The sequence below is a fragment of the Anomalospiza imberbis genome, chromosome 1 (assembly GCF_031753505.1).
Source record: "Anomalospiza imberbis isolate Cuckoo-Finch-1a 21T00152 chromosome 1, ASM3175350v1, whole genome shotgun sequence".
Classification (NCBI taxonomy): domain Eukaryota; kingdom Metazoa; phylum Chordata; class Aves; order Passeriformes; family Viduidae; genus Anomalospiza; species Anomalospiza imberbis.
Window position 1 is genome coordinate 56,331,453 of NC_089681.1, and position 26,797 is coordinate 56,358,249.

The 26,797-nt window shown below is 37.8% G+C and overlaps 1 protein-coding gene across 3 annotated transcripts in view; it reads left to right on the plus strand.

The window, feature by feature from the left end:
• The window catches only part of DOK6 (docking protein 6), a 249,157-nt gene that overhangs the window by 106,444 nt on the left and 115,916 nt on the right, over positions 1-26,797 (plus strand). For all 3 annotated transcript variants that reach the window (XM_068193335.1, XM_068193315.1, XM_068193326.1), the window contains exon 3: positions 12,226-12,340. In XM_068193335.1, the coding sequence (XP_068049436.1) occupies positions 12,226-12,340 (115 nt within the window). The remainder of the gene's footprint in view (positions 1-12,225; positions 12,341-26,797) is intronic.

A 26,797-nucleotide genomic window follows, 5' to 3' on the forward strand; every position in this document is an offset into this window, starting at 1 on the left:
TCACTTTCAAAGACCAGGCTACTAGAACCAGAGTAATCCCAGTGGTCTGGTTAGTTTTATGGGTTAGGCAGCAGCTCAATCCTGACAGTATTACAGCAGCACGGCTTGAGAGAAAGAAACTTGGCTTGGAAAAATCCCTACATCTTTGCCTAGTAAAGGCAAAGGCAGCTGATATGACTTTATTACGCTTACTCTGCACTGGTAGGTTTGATTTACTACTACTGTCAACCAATTTAGCATTTAAAGTAGCATAAAAATACTAGTCAAGGAAGATTGTTTTCCATCCTTTATAATTTTTATAGAGTTCATTGAGACAAAATTAAGAGTTTGAAACTGCTTATGTGGTAAGTGATCAGTTGTAGTACATTAAACTGGATACCCAGGTTGTAGCCCATATGAAAGTTGGACGTTCTAATACTTAGAGATAGTTAAGACTTAAAGAATGGAGAGAAGTTTTATTTATACCCTTTAAAATTTTGAGCCTGCTTTGCCCTTCTCCTAATCCTAATCTCAACCCCATGAACTTTATTTTAACTGGATTTTTCCCCTCCTCTGCTCCAGTTATAGCAGAGGAAGAGGAGTAGATGATTTTCATGAGTGCACTGGAGTTTGGCCAGCGGTCAACCCACTACAGCTGTAAATAGTAATAATTTTTATTTCTCTTCAACTTTTTTTAATTTTGAGAAATTAAAATCATTATTTTATTTTGTATTCAGTCTAAATTTGCATCATATCATCTAGCTTTTCTAAAAATGCTGGAAAATTCAAACATGCATTTTTTTAAATCTCAATTTTATCTGGAGGATAAGAAGGAATTATTCATTATCCTTCTACTATCAGATCTACACATACTTCTTCCCATCAAAGTTTTCTTTTTTCCCTGACATTACTGCCTTATACTTAGCCTGATTTATTTTAAATATATTCATTAATTCTGCCCAGTTTTGGGGATTTTTTTATTTTTATGATGTACTTTTTCAGTTAACAGACAAGATTCTTACTGTTGTTATAAGCGTGGTTTCCTTTTTGTACTTAGAGGAATGAACGTTTACTTGGTGGAAGTTTCTTAAACACTTACTCCTCTGAAAGAGCAGCTGGAGACCTGCCCTAGCGGCATAATGTGGAGGTTGGTATGCCACTTTTCGGCAATAGTCCTGAAGAGTGTTGTTACCATAACAACTCATTTTCCAAGGGTAAATCCATATGAAGAGATGGGGAAAACTCTTCTGTTCTCTTTCAGAATTGTTTTTGCTCTTTTATGATCCATTCTTTCACTTCTCTGATCTTGGGATTTCTCTTCTCCCTTATTATGTTTCTCTTGTAATCTTATGCTTTAAGATTTGCTATTCTTTCATGAAATAGGTGGTTTTTTTTCCTTTTTTTCTGCCCCTTAGTACGTTTTAACCTTAAGTCCTGTTCTCCAGTCTCTTGCATCTCCTTGTCTTATTGTCATGGTTTGACACTGGCGCAATGCCAGCGCCTCCATGAAAATCTACTTTTTTAAATAATTGCTGTCAGATGTGATCAGGAGCACAGCAGAGCAGGCCCAAACTTAGTAACAAAGAAAAGAACTTTATTAAACTACTACTACTCTAAAAACTACAAACACTAAATCTTGGATGAAGACTTTCCAAAACACCCCTCCTCCTCCCACCTAATTTCTAAACAAACTCAACAGTGAGACACCACCCAGGATCCTGATCAAGTTGCTACCCTTCAGATATTCAAATACTCAATCTTTCAAGGGAGACAGGAGTCTCTCCTGTGCCACAGACTCCCCAGGAAACACAATTGCCACCCTTGTGTTTCCATGTCACACATGGCAACCGCCCGGAGAAAATCTGCCATGGTGACACTCTCCTTTCCATGTCACAGTGCTCTCACCACCGTGCATGGACAGACTGCTCACAGGTCTCCTTTAAGGATGCTTTGCCATGGACCAAAAGAGACAACAGTTCAGTTTCTCATCTTGGGACTACAGTCCCCCCCATTTTCTCCTGGGGCTGAGGGTCCAAGAACAGAGGTCTTCTTCTCCTCTTCTTCTTCCTTGAAGATAGAGGGCTTTTCCACACCTTCTCCAACTCTCCTCTGTTCTCTCTACTCTGCTGGTAATCACTGAAACAAGTCTCTTGGCACACCAACGCACCAGCCTAAGTGCATCTTCTGTTAGGAGAATTTGATTCAGTCTATGGCTAACAAGAGAAGTCCAGCCACAAGCCACTCCATCATCTCCTTCTAACTCGAGAATTTCTTCTTCCATCATCTCGGATCCCAGACTGTCTCTCTTCTACTTCAAATCAAGGAGGAGTAATATTTTACAAAGCCTTCATTTCTCAGGAAAGGGTTAAAAGCTCAGACTCCCTGGACGGCTGATATCTCTGCCCAGCAGCCGATTCCCAAGGCCAAGGCTGGGTGCCTTCCCCCCTGCTCCTTCTCCTCCGCGCCGGCAAAGTTATAGGTGCCGTCCGGACTCTCTATCTCTTCCCTCTGCGGGGGGGAATGAAAAAGACATCTCCGCTTCTCTCCACCCTTCCGTCCACAGGAGCTGGCTCAGTTCCAGTCCTTCTACCCCTCGGCTCACCTCGACCACGCCTCATGGCTTCCCCTCCCCCACCCAGCCCCATGGCTGGGCAGGGGAGGTCTGCACAGCACCTTGACCGGAACCAAATAGACCGAGCTCTTGGGAGTTCTTGCTTTTAACCCCCTGTGTTCTCAGAGGCGTATCCCTATCTTCAGTGGTCACTTCAGGTGCCAATATCCAAACTTGACCACTGATTGGTTTGACTCAACTTCCTGAAAAAATCACTTCCATGTCAAACCACGACAGTGCAATATATGCTGATGTCATGGAAATATGTTTCCTCTTAAATACTCGGAATGGCCTACTCCCATAAGGGTTTGCCCAAACCCGCAAAGGTCCAAATATCCTTGCAGGTCTGTTAGCATCCCTTTCTTCAACTTAGAAGTTATTTCTTATTAAGAGTTTCCTTGTCCAACTCCTGCTCACAGGAGAGCCACCTCTGAGGTCCAAAGTCTGAGTAAACATGGTTGCACAGGTCAATGTCCAGTTGAGTCTCCAAGGATGGAGATTGCATAACCTCACTGGGCTGCCTGTCCTGCTGTTGGACTGTCTTCATGGTGGGAACATCACTTCTCATATGCAGCCTGAACATTTCTTATCTCAGTTTATGCCCATTGTCCATCTTCCTCCCACCAGCCACAGCTGTGAAGAGCCTGGCTCCGTCTGCTCGATAATCTCCCTGCTGGCACTGGGGGGACTGCAGTTAGGTGCCCCCAAATCCATCCCCGCTGCAGGATGGAGCAGCTGCTTCCTTTAACCTCTACCCCCGCACAGGGCAATAGTCCCAGTTCTGGCTGTCCTGGGGACCCTCTGCTGAACTCACTTTGTCATTGGAGTCACTTTTTCATTGGAGTCCCAAAACTGGGCAGAGTATTATAGAGGTGATCTAATGAATACTGAGTAAAAAAAAAAATCACTTCCCTTGATTTATGGCCTGTGCTTCTTTTAATGCAGCCATTTCCCCAGTCTCAAAGGTCTTTATGCTTTTCAGGCAGCACACTGCCTTTTCTTAAGAACCCAAATGACATCCAGCTCTATCCAAAGCTGTAACAAAACTTCTACTCCATGGCAATTAGATTTAGCAATGTCAGAGGAGCCACTGCTAGCTGCAGATAGTATCACTGAAAGCTGAGCTGGAGGCAGGTGTTTAGATGCTTTGAGATCCTGTCTGTGGTCCTCTGATCTACTGGGTCCTCTGATGTATTGAGCCAACATCTTTTATTCTCCTTTTGCAGACTGGAAGCAGCATATTGGTGCCTCCTTTGCCCTTTTCTTGCTGTGATAGTTGACATGGCCCTTGCTTTATATATCACTCTCTTATTGTTGCCATGCTGTTTCTGGTTTGGGGTGGTTCTTTACTGTCTGGGTGTCCCTCACTGGAGTCCCTGCTCCTTGCCCCTGTGTTGGCTTTTGCTCTGTCACATTACTGCTTGCGTGGTATTACACAAAAGATGGTCATATGTGGACCATTATTAAGAAATAAGAGGATAAATTATTGCATTTTATAGCTTTCTCTTCTGCTTCTATTTTTTCTAGATAGAATTTAAATGACAGGAAGGTAGTGTGCAATGCAAAACAGAAACCCATTTATGTAAATTCAGACCTTTTCTTCTGCCCAGGCAATTTCCAGGACTCTGCACAGTGGAAATAACATTCAGTAGATAGAATTGCAGAATCATTTCCCTCCCAGTTTCATATGGGAGGCACATGTTTGGAAGAATTCAAATAAGATATAACCCAGAATGGGGCACTTAAGGTTTTATTCGTGATTTTTTGTGGTTTTCATCTCTTTTGGACCTCCTTTCTTATTTACTATGGAATTGCAATTTTTGTAGAGATGTAAATATAATAGGTGATTTGGAAGTAATATTTCTGTAATTGTGGAAGAGTTATCTCATCTGTTTAAAGGTACAATTTGAGCACCAGATTGCACAATGTGTTATATATGTACGGTCTTTACATGTCCATGTAATACAAAAGGAAATCCTACATCTTCATCTGCATGACTAGAACAGATTTTTTTGTACAAGAAGCAAACAAAAAATGTCCAGTGTATGCCAATAGTGGTGTTGTAGATTAAAGAGAACGTGTATTGAATTGTTCCTAAAAGCTTTCCTCTTTGAAAGAAATAAATATAGTTCCAAAGAAAGTAATCAGAAAAGAGGAAAAATACATTTACTGTTAAGAAGCAATGCATCTCAGTTAATATGAGCCTTTGTTTAAATTAAGTGTCTTTTGGAATTTCACATCTAAGAATATAACTAAGATACTGAAATGATAACAAAACACCCAAACATTTTAAAGGATGGGTGTTTTAAGATGCATTGACAGTAACAGTTTCATAATATCAAATATTTTGCTAGTAGAATGAAATTGTGATCTTCTAATTATTTCCTATTATTTACTTGGGTAATAAATGCTCTTTCAAAAAGAAGACTGTAGGTTGATAGACAGGCAAGGGCTAAAGTTTCATTAGAGAGACCAGAAGTTACTAGAAATCTGTTATCTGATCTTTTCTGGCTAGACAGATATAACTGACCACTTCAAAGCCTGGATGTGCTGGTCAGAGATTTCATTTTCCATATAGCAATCCTGAATAATTTTCTTGATCATCAGCCTATACTTGTGTATCCTGCTATGGCTACCTGCCACTGAAGGCTTTCTTACATTAGTAGTTTTCCTACACTTGAATTATTTACTAGCTATCTGCAGCATGGCTTTACTGAAATTAAGTTACAGATGGTGTAGCTAGAGAAAAATGGAGTTAAACTTCTGAAATCTATCAGGATGATTTTCAGATGATTTCCTAGTCTCTTGGCCCAGACATGCACTAAAACTAAAACAGACCAGTCATTTAGTATTTCTTCTAACTCAGTCCCCTAGCATCTGACAATGCTTGTGCATTCTGGTAGGGAGTAGGGAATTGAAAGAATTTGGTATTAGCATTAAATTTAGGATCTTCATGCAGAAAGATGACTTCAAGTTTATGTGAACCTCTCAGGTTAAATATTACTATCATAAGACTTCAAGGAAATTAAGTTTATTTTTCAAAGTGTGGGTATAAGCTAAATACTTCCTCTGATCCTCTTGTCTTTTTGACCGTATAGTATAAGATTTTTATAACTGCTGGTTCCTTCAGAGGATTCCTTCTCAGTTTCTTCTCATGTTTTTAAGGTTGATGCACTGCTCTATGGGGTTTTTTTTTGGGTTTTTTCTTGATGGTTGATCCACCCAGATGTGGCTAGACAGTATTTACAAGGTGTTGATAGTTATGGTCTTAATTATTCCTATGTAATATTTACTAAAGGAAGCAAGTGGAAGCTCTGAATGTGGTGTTCTTTCAGATGAGATGTTACACCAACACAAAACAAGTTAATGTTTTAGGCTTATCTCCAGACCAAGATAAAGAAAAACAATGAGGATGAGAGGAAGTGCATTGCATTACCTGAAGCAATATTTAGATGATTCATGACTGATCAAGATATATGAGCAATAGTGTCAGAAAACTTTTAGAATCTTTCACCTTCTTGTTCAGTGCTTCATGTATCTGTAAAAACATATTAGATTTTGGTGAACAATCCAGACATCCAAAAAAATTTGTTTCCAGATCAAGTGCATTTCTTTTCATCTGTGCTTACAAGGAATCTTTGAGGTGAAACACATTCCTGGCTGTGAGAGGAACCAACAGTAACCAATACTGATGTGTAGCCTTGAGACCCTGATGCAAGTCTAGACTAGTATAATTTTGCAGGAGTGAAATTATGTCTTTACCAACCCTAGAAGTTATCCTACCTAGCAGCCCTTCAAGGCTATGTCCTTTTATCAAATATTAATGAGAAGTAGAGGACGTGGCTGTCTCTAATACAGCTATGTCAAGCCACATCCCCCCCTCCACCAAGAAAGAAAAAAACCTGTATAATAGGTGAAAAAAGAAAATCTAAAAGAAAAAAAGAAACCTTAGCAAATTTTGGTTACATGTAAGCTTAGTAACTCTTCTACATTTTTTCATCAATCAGTGTTAAAGTGTCTTTCTAGAGAAAAAGCAAAAGTGGTTTTAAAGACTGATAAAAAAAAGAAGAAATAAAAAAAACAAAAACAAAAACAAAACCAAAAAAAAAACCTCAAAAGAAACTAGGAAATGTATGTGTGGGCTGCTGAGTGATGGACATATGAAGCAGGAATTATTGATAAGGAGTAGGAGAACTGAGAAATGGTCCAGGTGCTAAGAGTCCCTAGCACATACCACACTGAGCAACATATGGAGAACAGCACTAAATGTCTAGTAGAGAAAAGAAAGTCTAAGTTAACATGCTAATGGTAGTGGAAATTTTTAAACTACATAATCATAGCTTAATAAAAAAAGGATTTATTTCACCTACTGGAAGAAATCAAAGGATAAAAAATTAGAAAAAATCTATTTGCAAGTTTGCTCACTAAGGAGGCAATATTATGTATTTTATTCATTGTGTTAGTTTGGGTTGTTTTCAGTGTTAACAAGAGAAGTGTAATCCCCCAATGGGGAAAATGTTGGGGTTTTTTTGGTTTTTTTTTTGTGGCTTTTTTTTTTTTTTTTTTTTTGGAACATCTCAGTAAGACTCTTACATATGTAATGGCACAGAAAATTTTCCCTTTTTTACATTTCTCTTATTGATGCAAAATTATCAATGGTCTGAGTAGTTTCAGAATGATATTTTGTTGCTGTGAAGAACAAAGATATTTTCAATGTATTAGACTGAGTTTTGTCAACAAGTCAATTGTAATACCACAGGGAGAAAATTTTGGTATAATGTTCCTTGCTTAAAAAAGCAGATTTAACCTAATGATTTGCCTAATAGATTTACCTAATTTAGATTAACCTAATTTACTCATAAAAAGGGGACTTTTTCATACTTTTTAGAAATTTTATTAGCCTTTTAAAACCTTCTTAAAATCTGCAAAGTGATGTTTTAAATAATTTCAAAGTAGTATGATTTTTATAAGTTTTCTTTTTGCCTTTTCAGTAGCTTTGATACTTTTCCCCTTTTAAAATTGCTTATTTATTTTTGTGTTTTTTTAAAAAATACTAGATAATATTTAACCCAAAGTTTTAAAAATCCCTGAGATAAAGCAATCTGGTTGCCAGGCAAAGTTCATCTTTTCCTTCATACAAGATAATATACTCTCAGGTGTTTCTTTTAATTGCACACATTCAGCAAGTAGAGAAATGACTCATGCTTAATTGGCATTAAATCCAGAATTCAGAATTTCATTAACTTAATTATCTATCAATGGGAGGATAGACTTTCACAGTTTTGCCTCTATCTTTCTGCTCTGATTGTGGAGGGAAGCATACAGTACAATTTCAAAAGATGAACATTGAAGAAAATATTAATCTCTATTTGATATTGAAAATTATATAAGCAATAGAAATACTAAGGGGCTTATTTGATAATATGGCCTTCCTAGTTGTTAGTGTAAATTTGTGTTTCTGCAATGTTCTCATTTCTTTTTTCTGTTAGCTTGCCCAGTAAAATTATACCTCCTAAAATCTTTATAAATTTCCTATGTCCTCAAAATAATGTAGCTAAAATTATTTCCTTCAGCTCTTGTAAAGCAAAGTATTCCAGTGAGAAAGAGATGATTTTTGAAAAAAAAGCTTAACTGGCAGAAATGCTTTGGCCACGCATGTCAGACCACTAAGGATTTGACAAAGATATAAGTGTCTCACAATATCTCATAGTAGTTTCAAATAGGTCCATTTTTTGGAAAGGCATGAAGGATGTGATTTATGTGTGAGACTACAAATGGCTTAAAAAGTTTGTCATAAAGAAAGAAGGTAAAAGTCAGGGAGTTTGGAAGAGGCAATTCATGTAACTTTGTCACATTGGAGTTACAAGAAGTTCTGTGCTGTCTAGGGAGCTCCTATGATTTCAGAGACAAAGGAAAATCAAAATGTATTTAAAACAAATACCCTTTTTTCCTGCATGGAGTCTGTTTTTCTTCACTTGCCTTATATGTTGTTCAACTCAATCTTTCATATGGGCACCATAAAACAGCACATAAGAATTTGGCAGTGTTTTCATTGTCTCTTTCAGACATTAAATTCCCACCAGCAAATAAAAAGAATTCTGTTGTATGTACATTTTTTGCTGACAATATTCTTAAGTGTGTGATGGATGTTGCATATGTGACTATATTAAACAAGGCAGGATTAATGTACTGGTCAATAAGATGACTCTTAAAAACCACCTTTACAGATAACTGTGTGTGTACTCAGGTATGTCTATATTTATGTTTCAAACATAAATTACTATTAAAATTTTGTAGCTTTAGTGCCAAGAATGTAAGATTTTTTTTCTCTATTATCGTTATTATCTTATAAGCATTGTAGGATCTTTCAGTAATCTGTAACACTCAAGTATTAAGAAAAAAATAGATCTCTACTATATAGCAGAGACTAGAAGAAGGCTTAATATGCCTTGTTGTCACTATTCAAAGCAATTCTATTTCCTTTTCTGCTATACCAGAGAGAGAATTTTCCCCTTTTAAGTACAGCAAGATTTAAGGCACTTTTATCTGCATGGTGTGCAGTTTCACACATGCACACACATGTGAAAATGTCAGTTTCTGTATTAATTGCTTGTGTAAGAATCACTGGAGCTTTTTCCTCCCATCAGTGTTTTCCCTTTCCCATTGCACCACCAGCTATTTTTAAAATTTTCTTTAATAATAACCTGAACTTTTTTGTGTCCCAAATCATCTTAAATATTTTGCTCTTATATCTTCATATTTAGCAAGACTAGTAGATCTGTACCCTCTCTCTGACTTTGTTGCCTTCTGTGTCTTTAAAATTCAGTAATAACGTATAGATTTGGTATTGTTCTCTCAGGTTTTGAGTTCTAGAGTCTGCTCTCTCCTCTGCCTACTAATGCTTTCTTACCTCTCTTTTGGGGGATTACCTTGAGATTAGGGCTTTGAGTGAGTCATAAGAGCCCTCTCACACATTAATTCATTTACCATGCATGGATCAAGGAAAATCAACAGATATTTCAGTAACTTCTTTAATGGGACAGGGATATTTGTGGTATTCAGCCCTTCTCTTTCCCCCAAGCCAAAAAGTAGTGAAATGTATGGATTCTCCCAAAGCCTGGAAAATGCATGACAAAAGTTAAAATTATAAGGGATTAGGAACCAAATGGTGAGGCAAATGCACCTGTGTCCAAAAAAAGGCCAAAAGGTCAACCTGCAGAATACAGAGAATTCTGGCAGTCAACCAAAAGTCAACCTGGAGAATTTCTGGCAGTCTTACTTCAGCCTATAGGAAGAACTGTGGAGTAAATATAATATTTGGGAAAGGCAGCATGGATTTACCAAGGGTAAATCATGCCTGACCAGTATGATCACCATCAATGATATGTTATGAGAAGAGCTTTAGCAAGGCTTTTCACATTTTCTCCCGTGACATTCTCAAATTGAAGTTGGGACATTATTCTTTATGCAGGTGGATATCTAGATGATGTAAAGATGGTCAGCTAGTCAAAGCCAGAAAATTGTGGTTAATGGGTTGGTTATTATGTGGTTATGTTGGTTATTAATGCGGTTACCTGTTTGGAGGGCTGTAGCAAGTGTGGAACTGCTGTGGTCTGTACTGGGACCTCTCTTGATATTGCTATCAGGGACCTGGAGGAAATAAGGGAGCTGCACCAATGTACAGAGAGCAAATTGGGAAGGATCAGTTGATATGCTTTAGGTAGTCAAGTCACCTTTTCAGCGGCCTGAACAGGCTGGATGAATGGGCTGACATGGACTTTGTTAAACTGATTAAGGACAAAAACCAAGTGCCAGCCTGGGGGTAGAAGAGCCCCTGCAATAGCGCAGGTTTGGCATTGGCAAGCTGGGAGCAGGCCTGCAGGGAGGGCCCTGGATCTTGATGCCTCAGCCAGCAAAGTTCCATGGGCTGTATGGACAGAACCACAGCCAGTCAGTACAGAGAATGATTATTCTCCTCAGTTTAACACACATTAGACCATATTTATAGTACCACATCCATTTTTTGCCCACCTGTTACAACAAAGATATTGACAAACTGGAGTGAGTTTTGCACTAGATTCTAGACTCTAGAGCAGTCTTCAGTTCTGGTCCCAAGTTCGTCAGTACATAACACATTCTTCTTCATGCTTTGTCTGTTTCTTTTGTTGACTTGATGCATCTCACTGCTTGTCTGCTATCAATATTTTATTGAAATGTCTTTGCCCCAGCGTGTTCCATTTTTTTACTGCACCATATAAAATCTCTTCTGCTTTAAAAACATTAATTTCAGCATGTGAAAAGGAATGCTGGAACTGTACACCAGGAGCATAGCAATTACAAAGCAAAACAAACAAAAAAACCCCACCTACATTCACTCCATTTTTTCTGTAGTCATAGATGTCCAGACTCATATGGTTGACATTTTTCTGTAAATTAATTCTGCCTGAGGCAAATGTCTTGTCTGAAAAAAACTAACTCTAAACAGATAAATTTTGCCCAGAGTTCCAGGAAACTGAGAAAAAGATTTCAGAATATGAAGTGTTAATTAGTTTAATATAGGTGGGCCACCAGGTCTGGTTGGAATAACATATTTTTCTTCCATATTTGTTAATTGTAGTTAAATACATGCATCAAAAGAAGATGGAAATAGATTGCATTTTTATGTTGTAAATTTGCTGCAAGAGTATTTTATTCTTGATAAGCTTTTCAAATATTTAGGAAATAAAATGAAAGTTTGAGTTCTTTTGAGGATGACAGATACATTTTAAAGACACATGAGGATCTATCCTTACAATGTAGTGATACTATTTGACATATTAGTTAAGTTACCTTCCTTAACTAATGAAACACTGTCCTTCCAACATTAGGTTTTATATTTGATGCAGATTCTGAAACTGATCCAAGCTGTATGAGTATAGAAATTGAAAAATAGATTATACAAAATCCCAAGGCTGAGTTGATGTCATTGTAAACTATTTCCATGTAGGACTTACTAAAGAAAGAGAGTTTTGTGGAAAATTATTGGAGAAATAGAGTTATTAGAGTTAAGTTTTGCAATTTAAGACTCTACCTATTTATGTGTTTTTTTTAACCAACTACCAAGCTTATACATAACCCTAGGGGTCTAGGAATGGTACTCCCCAGTTTAGTTCTCCCACTGAGACTCAAAACCACACTGCTGCTCACTCACTCCCCCCTTCCCCTCCCCTTCCCACTCCTTTGGAATGGAGTTGAGAATTGGAGGCACAAAAGCTGAAAATCATGGGTTGAGATAAGAATGATTTACTAGAAACAGCAATGAGACAGAGAAATGAACAGTAACAGCAGCACAAAGAAACAATGTACATGGAAAAAGCCTGCAACAGGAAAAGCCAGTATCAGGCTCTTCCCCATAGTGCTTTCTCCCTGATGGAAGAAGAGCTCCTTACTCCTGCCCCTGGCAATGAGTGAGGTGGAGTGGAATAATATCTGGGCCTTGCCCCACACCTCTCCTGCTTTCTGTGAAAAATTAACCTTGTCCTGGCTGAAACTAGGACAGGGAAAAAACACTTTATAGTAAAAATTGAGAAGCTAAGGTTAATATTTTTATTTGTACTATTTTTACACTGTTCTAAAATACTTTTCTTCATTTTAAGGTAACTGAGCTGCACAATATCAAAAACATAACCAGATTGCCTCGAGAGACAAAGAAGCATGCAGTGGCAATTATCTTTCACGATGAGACATCAAAGACATTTGCTTGTGAGTCAGGTAAGCAATTGCTGCTTCATCTCTAGCTTGAAGAAATCAAGTTACACATCAAAGTCTGACTCGGATGAATTAACTCAAAATGCCAGATAGAAATTCTTAGCTTAAAGAAATTTGTGGTAAACAAAAAACTTTGGTGTTTGGGGTTCAGGTCTTTTGGGGTTTGGTAGGGTTTTTAAATATATTATGAGAGGTGTTAGGGGTGTTACAGAGCTCCTTTTTCCATTATTTTTCTTTGCATGCCGATGGTCTGATGACTGGAGGTTTCCAGCTAAACTTGTAAATCCTAGTAAAAAATAACCTGTAAGATGTTATTAAGTCAAGATGTGAAACATTCTTTTTTTAACAAGATTTGCTATAGGCACTTACTAAACTAATAATTATCATGCCATTGCAAATAAGTGGCAAATACCAGCTAAAACCTCAGGATATTTTAAAGCAGGGTGTCAAGAAGTCTGTGGTTTGAATGACTCCATAGCATAATGACTAGATTAGCATAGAACACAACTTGGGCATTAGAGTACACAATGGCAGGCAGTTACTTGTGAGACACTGAGCACTACACAATTAAAGTGCACTATTTTCTTCTTTGAAAGTACAACTGTACACATATGTGTCCTAGAGTATATTTTAACAGAAAAAAAGTTTTTTTAAATAGTGGGAAATTCTTTAATGATAAAGTTTGTGCTTTTTTAGTGCAATATTTGAAACTTTGCATTTTAAAAGTTTATATAGATAATACTATATATATATGTTGGTTTTGGTTTTTTTTAAATATATATGTAACATTATGTATATATGGTGAAGGGCCTAGAAGAAAAACCATATGAGGAGTGACTGAAGTTACTTGGTCTGAAGAAGAGGAAACTGAGGGGAGACTTCATTTGAGTCTACAACTGCCTTTTGAGGGGAAGAGGAGAGGAAGACACTGATCTCTTCTCTGTGGTGATCAGGGACAGGACCCCAGGAAATGGCCTGAAGTTTTGTCAGGGGATGTTTAGGTTGGAATTAGGAAAAGGTTCTTCACCCTGAGGGTAGTTTAGCCCTGGAAAAGGCTCTGCAGGGAAGTGATAACAGCGCCAGCCTGACAGAGTTCAAGAAGCATTGGGAAAATACTTTTGGACACATGATGTGACTTTTGGCACTGTCCTGTGCAGGACCAGGAGTTGAACTCTATGATCCTTGTGGATCCATTTCAACTCTGGATATTCTATGATTCTATATAATATCATCATGTAAACATTGCATCATGTACAGTCTAAATAATAAATTAAATACAGTGAAACAAAATCTGAGAAATGTGGAGGAAGTTAAAAGTGTACAAGGTCATGAATTATGTAGCTTTTAGGTCAAATATTGCAAAAGGTCATGTGTACATTCTGTCATGAAAGATAGATTGACAGGCTTTTTTTATTAATTTAAGTTTAAAGACACACATAGAAAATCTGTGTCTGTCTACAATTGGTTTAAAAGATCATTAGATAAGTACTCTACATTTTAAATTCTAATGTGTAGAATTTATAGTGAATCTATATTATGATTAATAATTGAATAAAAACATTTTAATTATATTCCAACAGCACTGAAGTCAGTCCTGTATAAACTTTTTCATTTGCCTATGCATGCATTCCTCTTCTTTCCTAATGAAATCTTGTTACTTCCCTAGAGTTATTGTGGTTCAGGTATATTTGAAGAGTCACAGTAAGTCATAACTTCAGAATTCTTTCACCAAAGAAGGGACAAACCTAAGGAAGTTCAGCAAATTCATCTGGCCCACTCATCCCTTTCTTCTTAACCTTGAACCTCGTTGTAAATACAAGGCACATGTAGTACCGTAAGGTGCTAGCAGGGTGTCAGTATGAGATGCTCTCCCTTTATGCTCTATACAATGGTGTGTTTTCAGTGGACAGAACCCTGGGTGAAGTGGCAAACAAGTGGAGAGCTTGTGGACAGAGAATAAAGTTCAGACCAAGATAGGTGATGTAGTAGGTGTCTGCTCTAGACCTTCTCATCAACAAGAGAAGGCAGATGAAGCAATCTCGGGGCAGGTGGAAAAAGCCTTCTAGTCCCAGGCAATGGTATTCTTGGGTGACTTTAACCTCCGCAGTAACTACTGAAAGGTCAATAAAGCTGAACACAAGCAATCCAGATTTCTGAAACAGATTGAAGACAATTTCTTGATACAGATGATCAATAGTGTGATGAGGGGAGATGTTTGTTCAGGGACATGCTTGGCAGGATCCTGTGGATCCTTGAAGGGCAAAGGATCCCAGGAGAGCTATCCAATCTGCAAGGACAGCATCCTCTGAGCAAAAGAACTGTTCTCCCCATTCTCAGAAGACAAGCTTTACAGAAGATGAGTATGACTTGCTCAAACACACAAAAAAAACCCTACAATGAAGCAGAGACTGACTACTTGGGAGGAGTACAGAGGCATTGTCTATTTATATAGGCATGGAGTTCAGCAAGCTCCAGCTCAGGGAAGTGCAAGATGGAAAAGGTTTCTTAAAGTATGTCAGGAGTAAAATAAAGGCTAAGTAAGTGTGGCCCTATTGCTTGCTGGAATGGTCAACATAATGATAAGGGTCATGAGAGAGGCTAAGGTGCCTTTTATACTGTGGTTTTCACTTGCAAGGCTTGTCCTCAGGCCTTCCAGGTCCCTGAGCCCTTGAATGTGATGAAGTATTCCTGGCAAAGGAAGGCATAGTGAGGCATCACTTAAATCACTTGGATTTCCTACAAAAGTTAGTGGAGCTTGATTGTCAAGAATGACAAGAAGGAGGATCCAGATAACTGTACTCCAGTCAGCCTCACCTCAGTCCCTGAGAACACTGTTGGAGCAAATCACATGTAAACATATGAAGGACAGCAAGGTGAATGGGAGTAGAAAAAACCACTTGCCATATGCAAATCATATTTGCCACAATGAGGTGCCTGGCAAAAGAAAGGCAGTGGTTCTTACATACCTTGATTGTAATGGCCTTTGACACCCTCTGTAGCTTCCTCCATAGCCCCCAAAATTGGTGGGGCACGGGATGGATAAAGACACTATAAAATGGATAGAAAATAGGCTGGATTAAAAAACCAAGGCTGTGAAGCCAAGCTTGCAGCCAGGAGGTAGTGGATCCCTCAGTTCAGTGCTGGGACCAATACCATTCTATGTCTTCATTGACAATCTGCATGATGAGGTGAAGGGTACTCTCAGCTGGTTTGCAGGTGACACCAGGCGGAGGTGACCCAAATTGAGAAGGCAGGGCTGCTGTCAGACGGACCTGGACAGGCTGGAGAAATGGCTTACATAAACCTTATGAAGGCTTACATAAATCTTATGAAACTCAGCAAGAACAAAAGCTCTTTGCCCTGGTTTGTGGTAATCCCAGCCACAAGGCAGGCTTGATGTTGGGGAGCAGCTCTGCAAAAAAGATTCTGGGGTCGTGATGCGCAAAATGCCCTGGACAGCAGTAGTAAGGGTCTTCACAGCAGGTACTGGAAAATGATCCTTCCCTTTTACTCAGCACTTGTAGGACCACATCCGGACTGCCATGTTCAGTTTTGTGCATTCAGCACCATATTGACATACAGGAGTGAACCCAGGGAAGGGCACCAAGAGTCAGGAGCACATGACATATGAAGAGAAGATCGTATTGCTTATGTGATCTGAGAAAAAGCATCAGATACCTTGCTGTTTCTGAATTACTACAAATCTTGGCTGTGAGCACAGTGGAGTTTCAATCACTTTGTCTTTCTCATGCCTTCAGTCTGTCTAAGCAGCATAGACTGCATCACATATATCAGATGAGAAAGATACCCTGCTTTGTTTCACTAAAATCTGACTCTCTTTAACTCCAAATCTTTTGTTTTCTGAACTAGGAAGATATGGTCCAAAAAAAAATTAATTTCCCAAGCCATTTCCACAGAGAATTCTGTCTTCTCACAAGGAGCTGTTACCATTTTTACTGCTTTGAAGTGCGCCAAGTACTTGGATTTCCTGTATGAAACTTAACAAAATTTAAAGAATATTTGAAGAACTTGCTTCTTATTTGAAATGAGTTCTTTTTCTTCTCTTGTTTAGTGGCACTGGTTTATATGGAAAAATGCATAGACTTCAACAGCCTCACAGTGTATAGTGATGAACACAAAATAGTGTTTATTTTGGCAAATCTTCTTGCCACTTCTTTGGTTAACACAATAACTTGACTAATCCCTCTTCTTTCCGGTGGCTTCAGTGTCAAAAAAACACTCAAATGGTTTTCACTCAAGGCAAAAATCTTCTAGAATCATAACTGCTTGACCTTGAATTTTTTAGGACCCTAGACTTTCATAATGTGGACATTTTTCTACCATGAAGCCTCTGAATATCCAGAAGCAGATAACTTGTTTCTTATCATCTTGATTTCCAGAGGCAGATGGAAGGAGAGTAACATTAAATCCATTGCAAATGGTCTGCTGAGCATAGAGTCAACAATTTTTTGTAGAAAACGAGAAAGGAGTACTCAAACCTGAGCTGATTTTAGGGACTGAACAATGTGAGGTAGGGGTTTTATCAGTGTTGTACCAGAAAATGATTTTAAATAATGGTATCATTTTTGTTTTGATAGTCTGAGCTGATGCCTTCTCCTCTGCTCCATCTTAAAGTGCCAAAAAAGCAGCACATTTTTCTGGCACACAGCTTTCTTAATTGTGGAATTAAGTACAGTAAAATACTATTCTGTTTTAAAATAAGTCTCTAAAGATGCAGAACAACTTTGGTTCTCTCCAGAAAGCCTGAGAGCTGTGATACCAGCCCATTGGGTGTGCTGGCTCTTTTCCTAAGCTCTTGCATCTTTTAGTCCGTCATCTTGCTTATTGTCTTCAAGGCAGCTACTGGCAAATCTGAGCACTGGGTGGGCTGTAACCCCTATATTTCCATTAGAATTACAGCAAATTAGTAATCTGAGATGCATCTAATTGTTGGTAATCTTCATTTGCTAATGAAAACATTCTATAGAAAAACAAATCAGAATCCTCTATATGCTTTTGTTATCACCTGCCCATCACTACCACCAGTGCTCCCAACATCTACAACAGCTGTAGAAATGTGTTCCGTTCTGAAGCCCTATTGAAATATTTTGAAGAGCAAATCAATTTCATATATTACACTTCCCTGAATAAAAGCATGGGATAACAAGTCTTTAAAGAATTATCCCTCTTCAGGAAGAAAGGGAAGCTTCTTGCTGTCACTATATCTGTTTCTAACATCTTCTCTAAGGGGCAGAAACTTGTGACTTTGGTGATTAGCAAGCAACATTTTAAAATTCTCTGTTACCATGAGAATTGTTTCAGTGGAAGTAAACTAATGAGAAGTCAGGGCTGATTAACTAACATGAAAAGTAGTCTATAACTCAGTGAACCTACAACAGTCTTTAAAGCATGAGAATTCTTCTTCAAATTGTGGGAAATTGCTGCTGCTCTAACAAGGAACACACTATGATCTCAATTTGAGCCTTCCTTAAAATTGTGTGAAAGTTATTGCCATTAAGGGAACTATTGTGTGGGGTTATTTTTTTTTTTTTTAATTAAGAATTACGAAAATCTGGGGGGTCATGCCTTCATTCTGAAGTATACAATCAAGTGGAGAATGCCTTTCAGCTCATCATTCCAGCTGCTGGGTTTGATGTGCTGACTTTCCCTGATTCCTTTGCTAAAGAAGTTGTTGGCATGGGTCTAGTTTGGTTGGGGACTTTCTGTTATTGTTGTTGAGATTTTTCCTTCAGGTTAGTGCGCTGTCACTTTTTGTGTAGTTACAGCCATGCCTGGATGCATGTATCTGTTGAGATGCTCTTCTTCCTGCAAGCCTGATATCTGTAATATGACTGTAAGACAAGTATATGAACTAAGACAGGTGTTCTGAAATGCCCTTTAAACTCTCACAGAACTTGTAGATGTGATGCAGTGAGCAATGGTGGCTGTGCAGAACCACAGAAAATGAAACTGGAGGGCATGAGTACTGATTTAATCTAGAATTTTATGGTGCTGTTTTGGAAGTTGCTAGCATAATGAGGATTGTGCCTGAGTAATAGCTAGGTTTTAAGGAAGGCTGTTTCTGATTTGCACTAGTCAGGGACAGACCATATGGGGGCTTGATTTATCCTTTAGTGATGACAGCAAAATACTAAGTGATACCAATCTCTGGGCATTTTATGCTTAGTGGCCCCTCCAGCATAGGTTTGTGTAAAATCTATTTTGATGTCTAAATGACAGAACGTGATGAAAACAGATGAACTTTTAAACCTAGTTCTTAAAAAATAAAAACAAAAAAAATTAAAATTAGGGGAGTTAAAAATATTATGGAGATAGAGATAAGAGAGACAAATAGAGATGAGAGGTGATTCTGCTTATTTGAGAATTATTTTCCCCTTGTGACAAAAGGGGCAAAATCACATTTGTGACATAAGAGACAAAATTAAGAGAAATCTTAAAACTGCCACTGTTAAGCAAAGCAGACACCCCCTAGGATACTGACCTTTTTCTGCATTCTCTTCAGTACAATGCCCCACTCTGTATAGAAGTAGATGAATTGAAGGGGTTTCTTTCTTCCCAGGCATGCATGAACTGCAGCTCTAGAGTCATTACAACCAAGAAACATCCTCATTATTTTTAAGAGGTTTTACTTTGGCTTTTCCTTAAAACTTTCACTGTTCAAGTCCTGGGGAAAATAGAATTGGGTTACTGCAAAGTCTATCAGTTACTCTATTTGAAACTTCTCATTTAGGGGTTTATGCATTCATGAAGGTTGTTTTGTCTTGCTTCTCTGATGGTTACCTTGATAAAACTGTTTTATACACCTGCAACATAAACAGGCTTTTTCTTCTGTATTTTTGTATTTCAGCTTCTTTTGAGTGCAATCAAATTGTGATAATCAAGTTTTGTCATAAATCTACAAAAAAAGTTTTACTTTGTTGAAATTGAAAGTGTGTTGGTGTCAAGTGGCAACGTGGGTTTCTTCTAGGTTTGTACATATTCTTCTTTTTAAATCTCTTTTTGCCATTTATTGGTGTTGCTTTCTTTTCTTAAAAATAATACAGTGGCGGTATCATTTGAAAAGTCCCAAGTTCATTTCACTTTTGTACTGAAAAATCTTTTGGACTACTGGCAAATTACTACTGATCATGAGTTGGGCTTTTTCTCCTTGATAGTTTTCACAAGTGCAACCTCTATGTGCTGGAAGAGCTTGACAGATATCAGTGGAGTATTAGATGCAATTCATATTACTGTATCCTTTGACAGTTAAGAAGCCTGGAGGTTTTGCATTAAAATTACTGTGAAACTTTGAGATGAAGCATCGATGCTCATACTTTCTGTTATGACTAACAAATAGCAACAATAAGCTTTAAAAATGGAGCTTAAAAATAAAATTAATATTGATATTTTTAAATAACCAGATTGAAGTTCCCGTTTTTGCTGTCATTTTTTGAAGCTCCAGGCTCATGGAGGCGGTGAAAGTGAAGTACACCTTCCTAAATACTGTTTGGGCAGTGGAAAGAAGAATACAAAGTTCACATTCTGGACGCAGGAAAATAAACCCAAGTAGTTGAAACTATTCTGAAAAATGGTATATTTCACTTTTAAGGTTTCAGGGATTGTCATATAAAAATTTATGACCCCAGCTTTTCCATTTTCTGATTTTGTTTGCTAATATAGAGAAAGGAACCTGCACTCTCCAGAAAGCATACGTCTCATTGGAGATGAGATGCATGCTCTCACTTCCATATGTAACACATTGTCTGAGATCTGAAAAAGAGTGAAAAGACAGGTATTTCATGAAGTTAAATGTGTTGCTCTGGATTCTTACATTCCCCCTTTTTTATCACAATTTTTGAAACACTATCCACTTTCAAGGCAAAGTTCAGTCTGAGTCATGGTAATGTTAAAATTTACTTAGAATACATATTCTTTTGTTCTGGACAAATAGTTTCAGTTTGTTTTGTTTTTGTTTTTTTTTTTTTCATTTTGCTTTTAAATAAGCATCTGTGTTCTGTAACGTATATAAAGTAGAAGTATTTGGATTCTGCCTCTCATTGCTCTTGGTTGCCAGTTGATCCTCATTTCTCTTGGTTATCTGTCTGAACTACAGTATTACAATTTTCTGACACATACTAATAATATATATAACTAACAAATGGAATGAATGCGGAAAATTATGCTCCATCTTCAGGACATAGCTGTTGATGGAACAGGTTCTACACTGTTGCTTTCCATCCTTTTCAGTCACTTCTAGGTTATTAAATGACTGCAGACGTAGTTCTAAAATTATTTAGCATTTAAACGATATTTTGGGAAGACAAACTCATATTTTCATTTTTTTTAGTAGAATGCTAAGTTTGAAAACAGTAGACACTCAAAATGGTCACCATATTTTCAGCACTTCTTCCATGCAGGGCCTTGAGGTAGGAATCCTGCTGCATTCTCAGTTTGTGGGGAAAATGTGGAACAGGAAGGAAATAAGGTTCACTTCCAGAAGGAGCATGCATAGGTGCTATGACAAAATAAGTAGAAAAGCTGAACATTTCTAAATGCAGGAATTGGAAAAGGTAAACTTGGTCTAAGGCTGCAATATGGGGAGCCCTAAACTTTAGACTTTGAAAGTCAAAACTTTTGGAGACTGAAATTTGTTTGGGTTCCCTAAATTTTGATTATGTAGTTGTGTACATTTCAGAGGTGATAAGGATTCAGTTACTGTTCATATACTGTAAACTTGTGTGGAGACTCTTTAATAATGACCAACCTAGAGGATCTACATATGTGCTCTCCATGATATTTGGAAAATCATGGCAATTGAGTCAAGTCCCAGGTGACTGGGGGAGAAAAGAAACATTGTATCCATCATTCCAAAGGTAGAAAATAGGACCCTGGTAGCTACTGACCGCCCAAGCCATTCTATGATCCTAAGTAGAGAAGTATTATTCTTTTGTCCTGGACAAATATATTGAAGTGTAGACACTATAAGTACTTTCCTTATCACAGTTTTACTTGAAGGTATTGAAATTTATATGAAATATAAACTGTTTCCATAGGAACGAAAGACAAAGAAGATAGCTAAGATAATGATGAATTATCTATTTTAGAGTGCATGTAGAACTTCTTCAGAGTAAAAGATTAGAAAAAAAAAATCTTCCTGCCTGCAGAAACTCAGCAAGTTCAGAAGACAAAGAGAAGAGATCAAGAAGATTTTAGTTTCATCTGGTAGATGCTGCAAGGTCAGCACCATCTTGAATAGTGAATTTAGAGTGACTAGGAGAAATGCATGAATCTCAAAGCCTCTGCCCGAGAAGTTCAACATACACTTGCCTTTCCAAGTAAGCATGGAGTAGAGGTGGGTTAGTGATGCTGAAGCCTAGGATTTCAGGAATGTGAAGTTGTGGAATTGTTTGTTGGACTAGAAAGTGTCGTAGTTGCTCGCTTGGTGGTTTGGATTTTTGTACTGGGAGGGGGAGTTGTAAGCTGTTAAAAATCAATGAACATTTTAGTATCTGCAAGCTCTATGTTTTGTACTAGAAGAACGTTTGTGTCTGTGAGATGACAGAAGTCCATAAAAATGCAGAACATGGTCTAACATTTGAGTAAAAAAAAAAAAAAATAAAGAGAGGCTTTCCTTAGCCTCTGGCTGTTTACCTTATACTGAAATCTGAAATTGCTAGTATGTTGTGCATCTGTGTACAACAGGATTTCTTTCTGATCTCATTTTGAGATTCGTAGTGGTTTTGATAAAATTACTGTGCCATAAATAGCTTCTGGTCCTATGAAACAAAGATATGGAGACCTTTTTGTATAATAAATGCCATAAATTAAGTTAGAATAATTTTTATTCATGTTTTAAGTATGAAAGTCCAAATGTAATTCCTCTCTTGTAAACACATTTTATTAGAAGGTAAAGCAATAAGACACAACTTATTTTAACATGCCTTTGTGCTATTTACACCTGGTTTTTAAAAATATTGGCCTGCTCTACACTGCCAAAAGGCATTCACATGCAATAATTAAAGGATTACAGAAAACAGTCAGGGAATCTTGATGAGTTTAGTGCATAAAATTTCTTCATATTCCGAGTTGTAATTGGTAGTTTGCAGATGAAGGACTGAGATAACTTCATTAACTGGATGACAAATTAATTTGTCAAAGTATAGAAAAAATCTCAAGCAGAGGACTTTTCTCTATATTAAACATTGACTATAGATATATATGTGGATATAGAATCTAATTTTATTAAAATATCCATGTGAGGGTTTTTAATATGGAGTCATGCCATGAAACAATGCATTGTGCTTGAATAGGATGAAGTTTACAAGCAAACTTTATGTCTTCATTTTAAAATTACTTTTTAAACATCCATGTTACTAAACACTCTGTTGTTTGTAGAGCAGACTACAATAAGTACACAAAGCAAGGTAATTTCTTACTTTCTTTCCACAACGTAAAAGGCTGTGGGATTTTCTAAAAGAATTTTTGCCATCATCATTGTACTTAAGGTTGCTATTTCCACATGGTATTCAGGTTTTTAGGTATCTTACCCTGACTTTATTAGGCTGATCATAGAAGTGAATTATTAACAAACAGCACATTTGAACTTCCAGGGATGGTGATTCTACCATTTCCCTGGGCAGCCTATTGCACTGCCTGACCACCCCTTCAGAGAAGAAATTTTTCCTAATATCTAATCTAAACATACCCTAGGGCAACTTGAGGCAATTTCCTGGTGGATTGTCTTGCCTCTTTAGGGTTTTTTTTAACAAAATTAAAAGAAACAAAAGTATATCAGGAGTTTTATATCAGGTTGAAAAGAGAATGGCATAGTATATATAGTTAAAACTAGAGCAAAAGCCTGTCTTTTCCATCTTGGTTAGTGTGTCCCATGCATTATGCATGTGGTGTTCTTTAATTGAGTAATTTTTTATAAGGGCCTCTGCTGTGGTAGGTACTTGGGAAAAAAAAGTGAATGAGACTTAGTATTTTAAGTAGGGTTTTTTGTAAAGCCAGGACAAATGGATTTGATTTCTTTCCTAGACTGATACTTTATAGCATCCAGCACTACAAAATATAATAGTGTATATTTGTATGCTTTCAAATTTACAACTTCCTATGTTCTAAATACTGCAATTTAAAAATAGATTTTTTTAATGTTCTTGTAGAAGGGGAATTCAAACAAGACATTTTCCATCAAAATTCAGGCAAGACTACAAAGCTGGATCAGAGTTGTTATTCTTCAGTCTTTAGACTTCTGACCCCCATCAACATGATACAACTGCACCTGATGCTGAAGTTGTGGATTCTTAAGCAGCCAGCCAGGCAGACAGGCAGATGGGCAGTTTTCTGACAGTGCATTTAGGTCTTGATGCATCTGGATTTACTCAGAAAAGTCTCAACCAGTTCTATGAATAATACATTTTAGAGCAAATCATCACTTGTCTTGAGACTTATTCCTTAAAACTGTGCAGAAATGTTAGCACCTTGTTAAGGTGTGTCATCTGGAAAGGGTTGTAGTTTTCATTGCCTGATAATGAGAAAAGTCAATAAAGAATTATTTTTTGGTTATGTCTTCATGCCTAGATATAACCAGTCTTGGCTACAAGCCAGCTCTAGTCTGCAAATAGTGCAGCTTTTTGTTAGGAAAGCATTTCATCTTTGCAGATTCCCCCATGCTTCTCATCTGGTTTGCAGTAGAATCAAAATAAAAACATCATCACCTGCTCTTACTGGGAAACATGATGACAGACCTGCAAGAAGGCAAGGCATTTCATTGGCAATATCCAGTCTGTATTGTTAGGTAAAAGAAGTCTACACTGCCTCTGTTTCCAATATTCATATCTAGAACACACAGAATATGTGGTTATGTTGTAGTGATTTGACCTTGGCTGGGTGTGCCCACTAAGCTGCTCTCTCATTTCCACTACTCAGCAGGACAGGAGAAGACACAATAAAAAGTTAATGAGTCAAGGTAAGTACAGGAAGTTGTTTGTGAGGTACTGAAACAGGCAAAACAGACTTGGGCTAACTAGCAACAGAGTAGGATAGTGAGAAGCAAATAAAAAATTAAAAAAAAAAAAATCTGAAAATACTTTTCCACCACCTCTTCCTTCACAGGCTCAACTTAACTCCCAGCTGCTCCCTGAGCAGCACAAGTGGATGGGGAATGAAGATTGCAGTCAATTCATATTATTTTGTTTCTGCAGGGGTCTACTCTGGCACCTGCGGCACATCCTCCCACTCCTTCTTTCACATTGGTGTCTGCAGGGCTGTTTCTCTCATGTTTTCTTTCCCATCATACATTGCCATTCCTTAAATGTGTTTTCACATAGGCACTACCAACACTGGTGATGGGCTCAGCTTTGGCTGGAAGCAAGTCTGCCTTGGAGCTGGCTGGAATTGTCTCTGTTCAATATTAGGGCAGCTTCTTACAGAAACCATTTCTCCAACACACCTCACTACCAAAACCTTGCCATGTAAACCCAATACATATATAAAAAATATTTGTGTATCAAGGAATTGTTAACAACTTTAAGATAATCCTTCCTTCCTTCCTTCCTTCCTTCCTTCCTTCCTTCCTTCCTTCCTTCCTTCCTTCCTTCCTTCCTTCCTTCCTTCCTTCCTTCCTTCCTTCCTTCCTTCCTTCCTTCCTTCCTTCCTTCCTTCCTTCCTCCCTTCCTCCCTTCCTCCCTTCCTCCCTTCCTCCCTTCCTCCCTTCCTCCCTTCCTCCCTCCCTCTCTCCCTCTCTCCCTCTCTCCCTCTCTCCCTCTCTCCCTCCCTTTCCCTCTTTCCTTCTCCTGCCTTTCATCATTCTTTCTTGTGTTTATTATTGAGACTAGCAGTACTAAGGCTCCCAGGTTTTTAGCATATCTGTTTACTTTGGTTATCATTCACTCAATCTCCTAACCCTTTGAGTCTTCTCTTCTGGAAAGTACTGGTGTGGGACATTACTGACTTGGTACTAATATGCTAGTGAAGATGTACATAGGTGGTGAAATTCTAGACTGTTTCCTTTTTTCCACTTTTTTTTCCACTTTAAAAATTTCTCTAAAGCTAATAGAAGATATGATTACTTAAGTCATAGCTATTGTGTTTGGGCATATTTCTACTTCCTTTCCCTTCAGGATTAGTGTAAAACCCCATTTGATGTCCACAAGTTTGCTAACACTGGAGTGGAATCCAGGTATCAGCTGAGATAAAAAAGGTTTCTGATCATCTACATGGAATATAGGTCAGATCTCCTGGGATTTGTGAATATGTATCAACTCATAAAATTAGATGATTTCTGAAGCTCCTGACCTCTCCTGAGAACAGCATACATTTAGTGACAGCACAAAAATCATGGCATTAATTTATAGATTGAGTTTGAAGTATTGACAAATGATGTATGGTTGGCTGAGCCTGGGGAGAGTACAGTGAAGAACATGATAATTTACTGCTCCAAACCTAAAACACACAATCTATTTTTCATTCTCTGTCACTATTCAGCTTGCATTACATTTGGCTACTTTTGGTGTGTAAGGTATATAGGACTGTTGGCAGGTTAACCATTTCAGGTCTTTTGAAACACTTTTGTCACTGAATGAAAGCAACCTGAGAAGAGTAGTGTGTGTAAAAGAGCACAGAAATCTTTGTGTCCTACTAATGTACACTTGACCATGTATTCAGCATTGCATATTCTATTTCATGTAGAGTCTAGGCATAGAAACCATGGAAAAATTTGTGTACAGTCAAAAAAATCAAACTAGACCATAACAAAACAAACTAAAGGTAAGCATTCAGTGTTCACTCTCCATTCATCTTCATAATATTTTGAGAGTTTGCCACAACCTCTAGTGGTATCAGCATTAGCACAGCCCCATGGGCTGTTGAGCAATCAGAATGGCCACAGCAGCCAGAGTGATCAGTAAAGCTTCTACACTGGCATTTCACTGCCGTCTAGTTGTTGAGAAATAAAGCAATTTTAAGACTGACCCATGTGTTGGACTGCTGCAGCTATGTAGTGATAGGCAAAGACGAGGCTTTATGTGACTCTTGTAAGATTTCTCTAGAGCTGTCCCAGTTTTTATACCTGCAGAGCAAAGCTGCTTAATGCATTGTCACAGCCCATTCAGTTTTTTAATCTCTCCGCCAACATTTAAGGGGAAAACATATTAAACTATTACTTACTTTTAAGAACATAAGTAAATAAATTTTAGGTAGAAATAACTCCGAATTTCAATAATTCACGCTGTTCACTTTTCCTGTATTTAAAAGACTGCCACAGATATGGTGGATATGCAAATGAATCACTAGTACCCCAATTGCAGATATTCCAGTTACTAACTAGTGTATTCTCAGACAGCTGAGATTGCTCTGTTTACAGTAATTGATGATCCTGGGTGTCAGTTCTAAGCAAGGCAGCAATAAATTTCTCAGACAGGACTTGTCCTTTTCCCTGGTAAATAAATAAAAATTAGT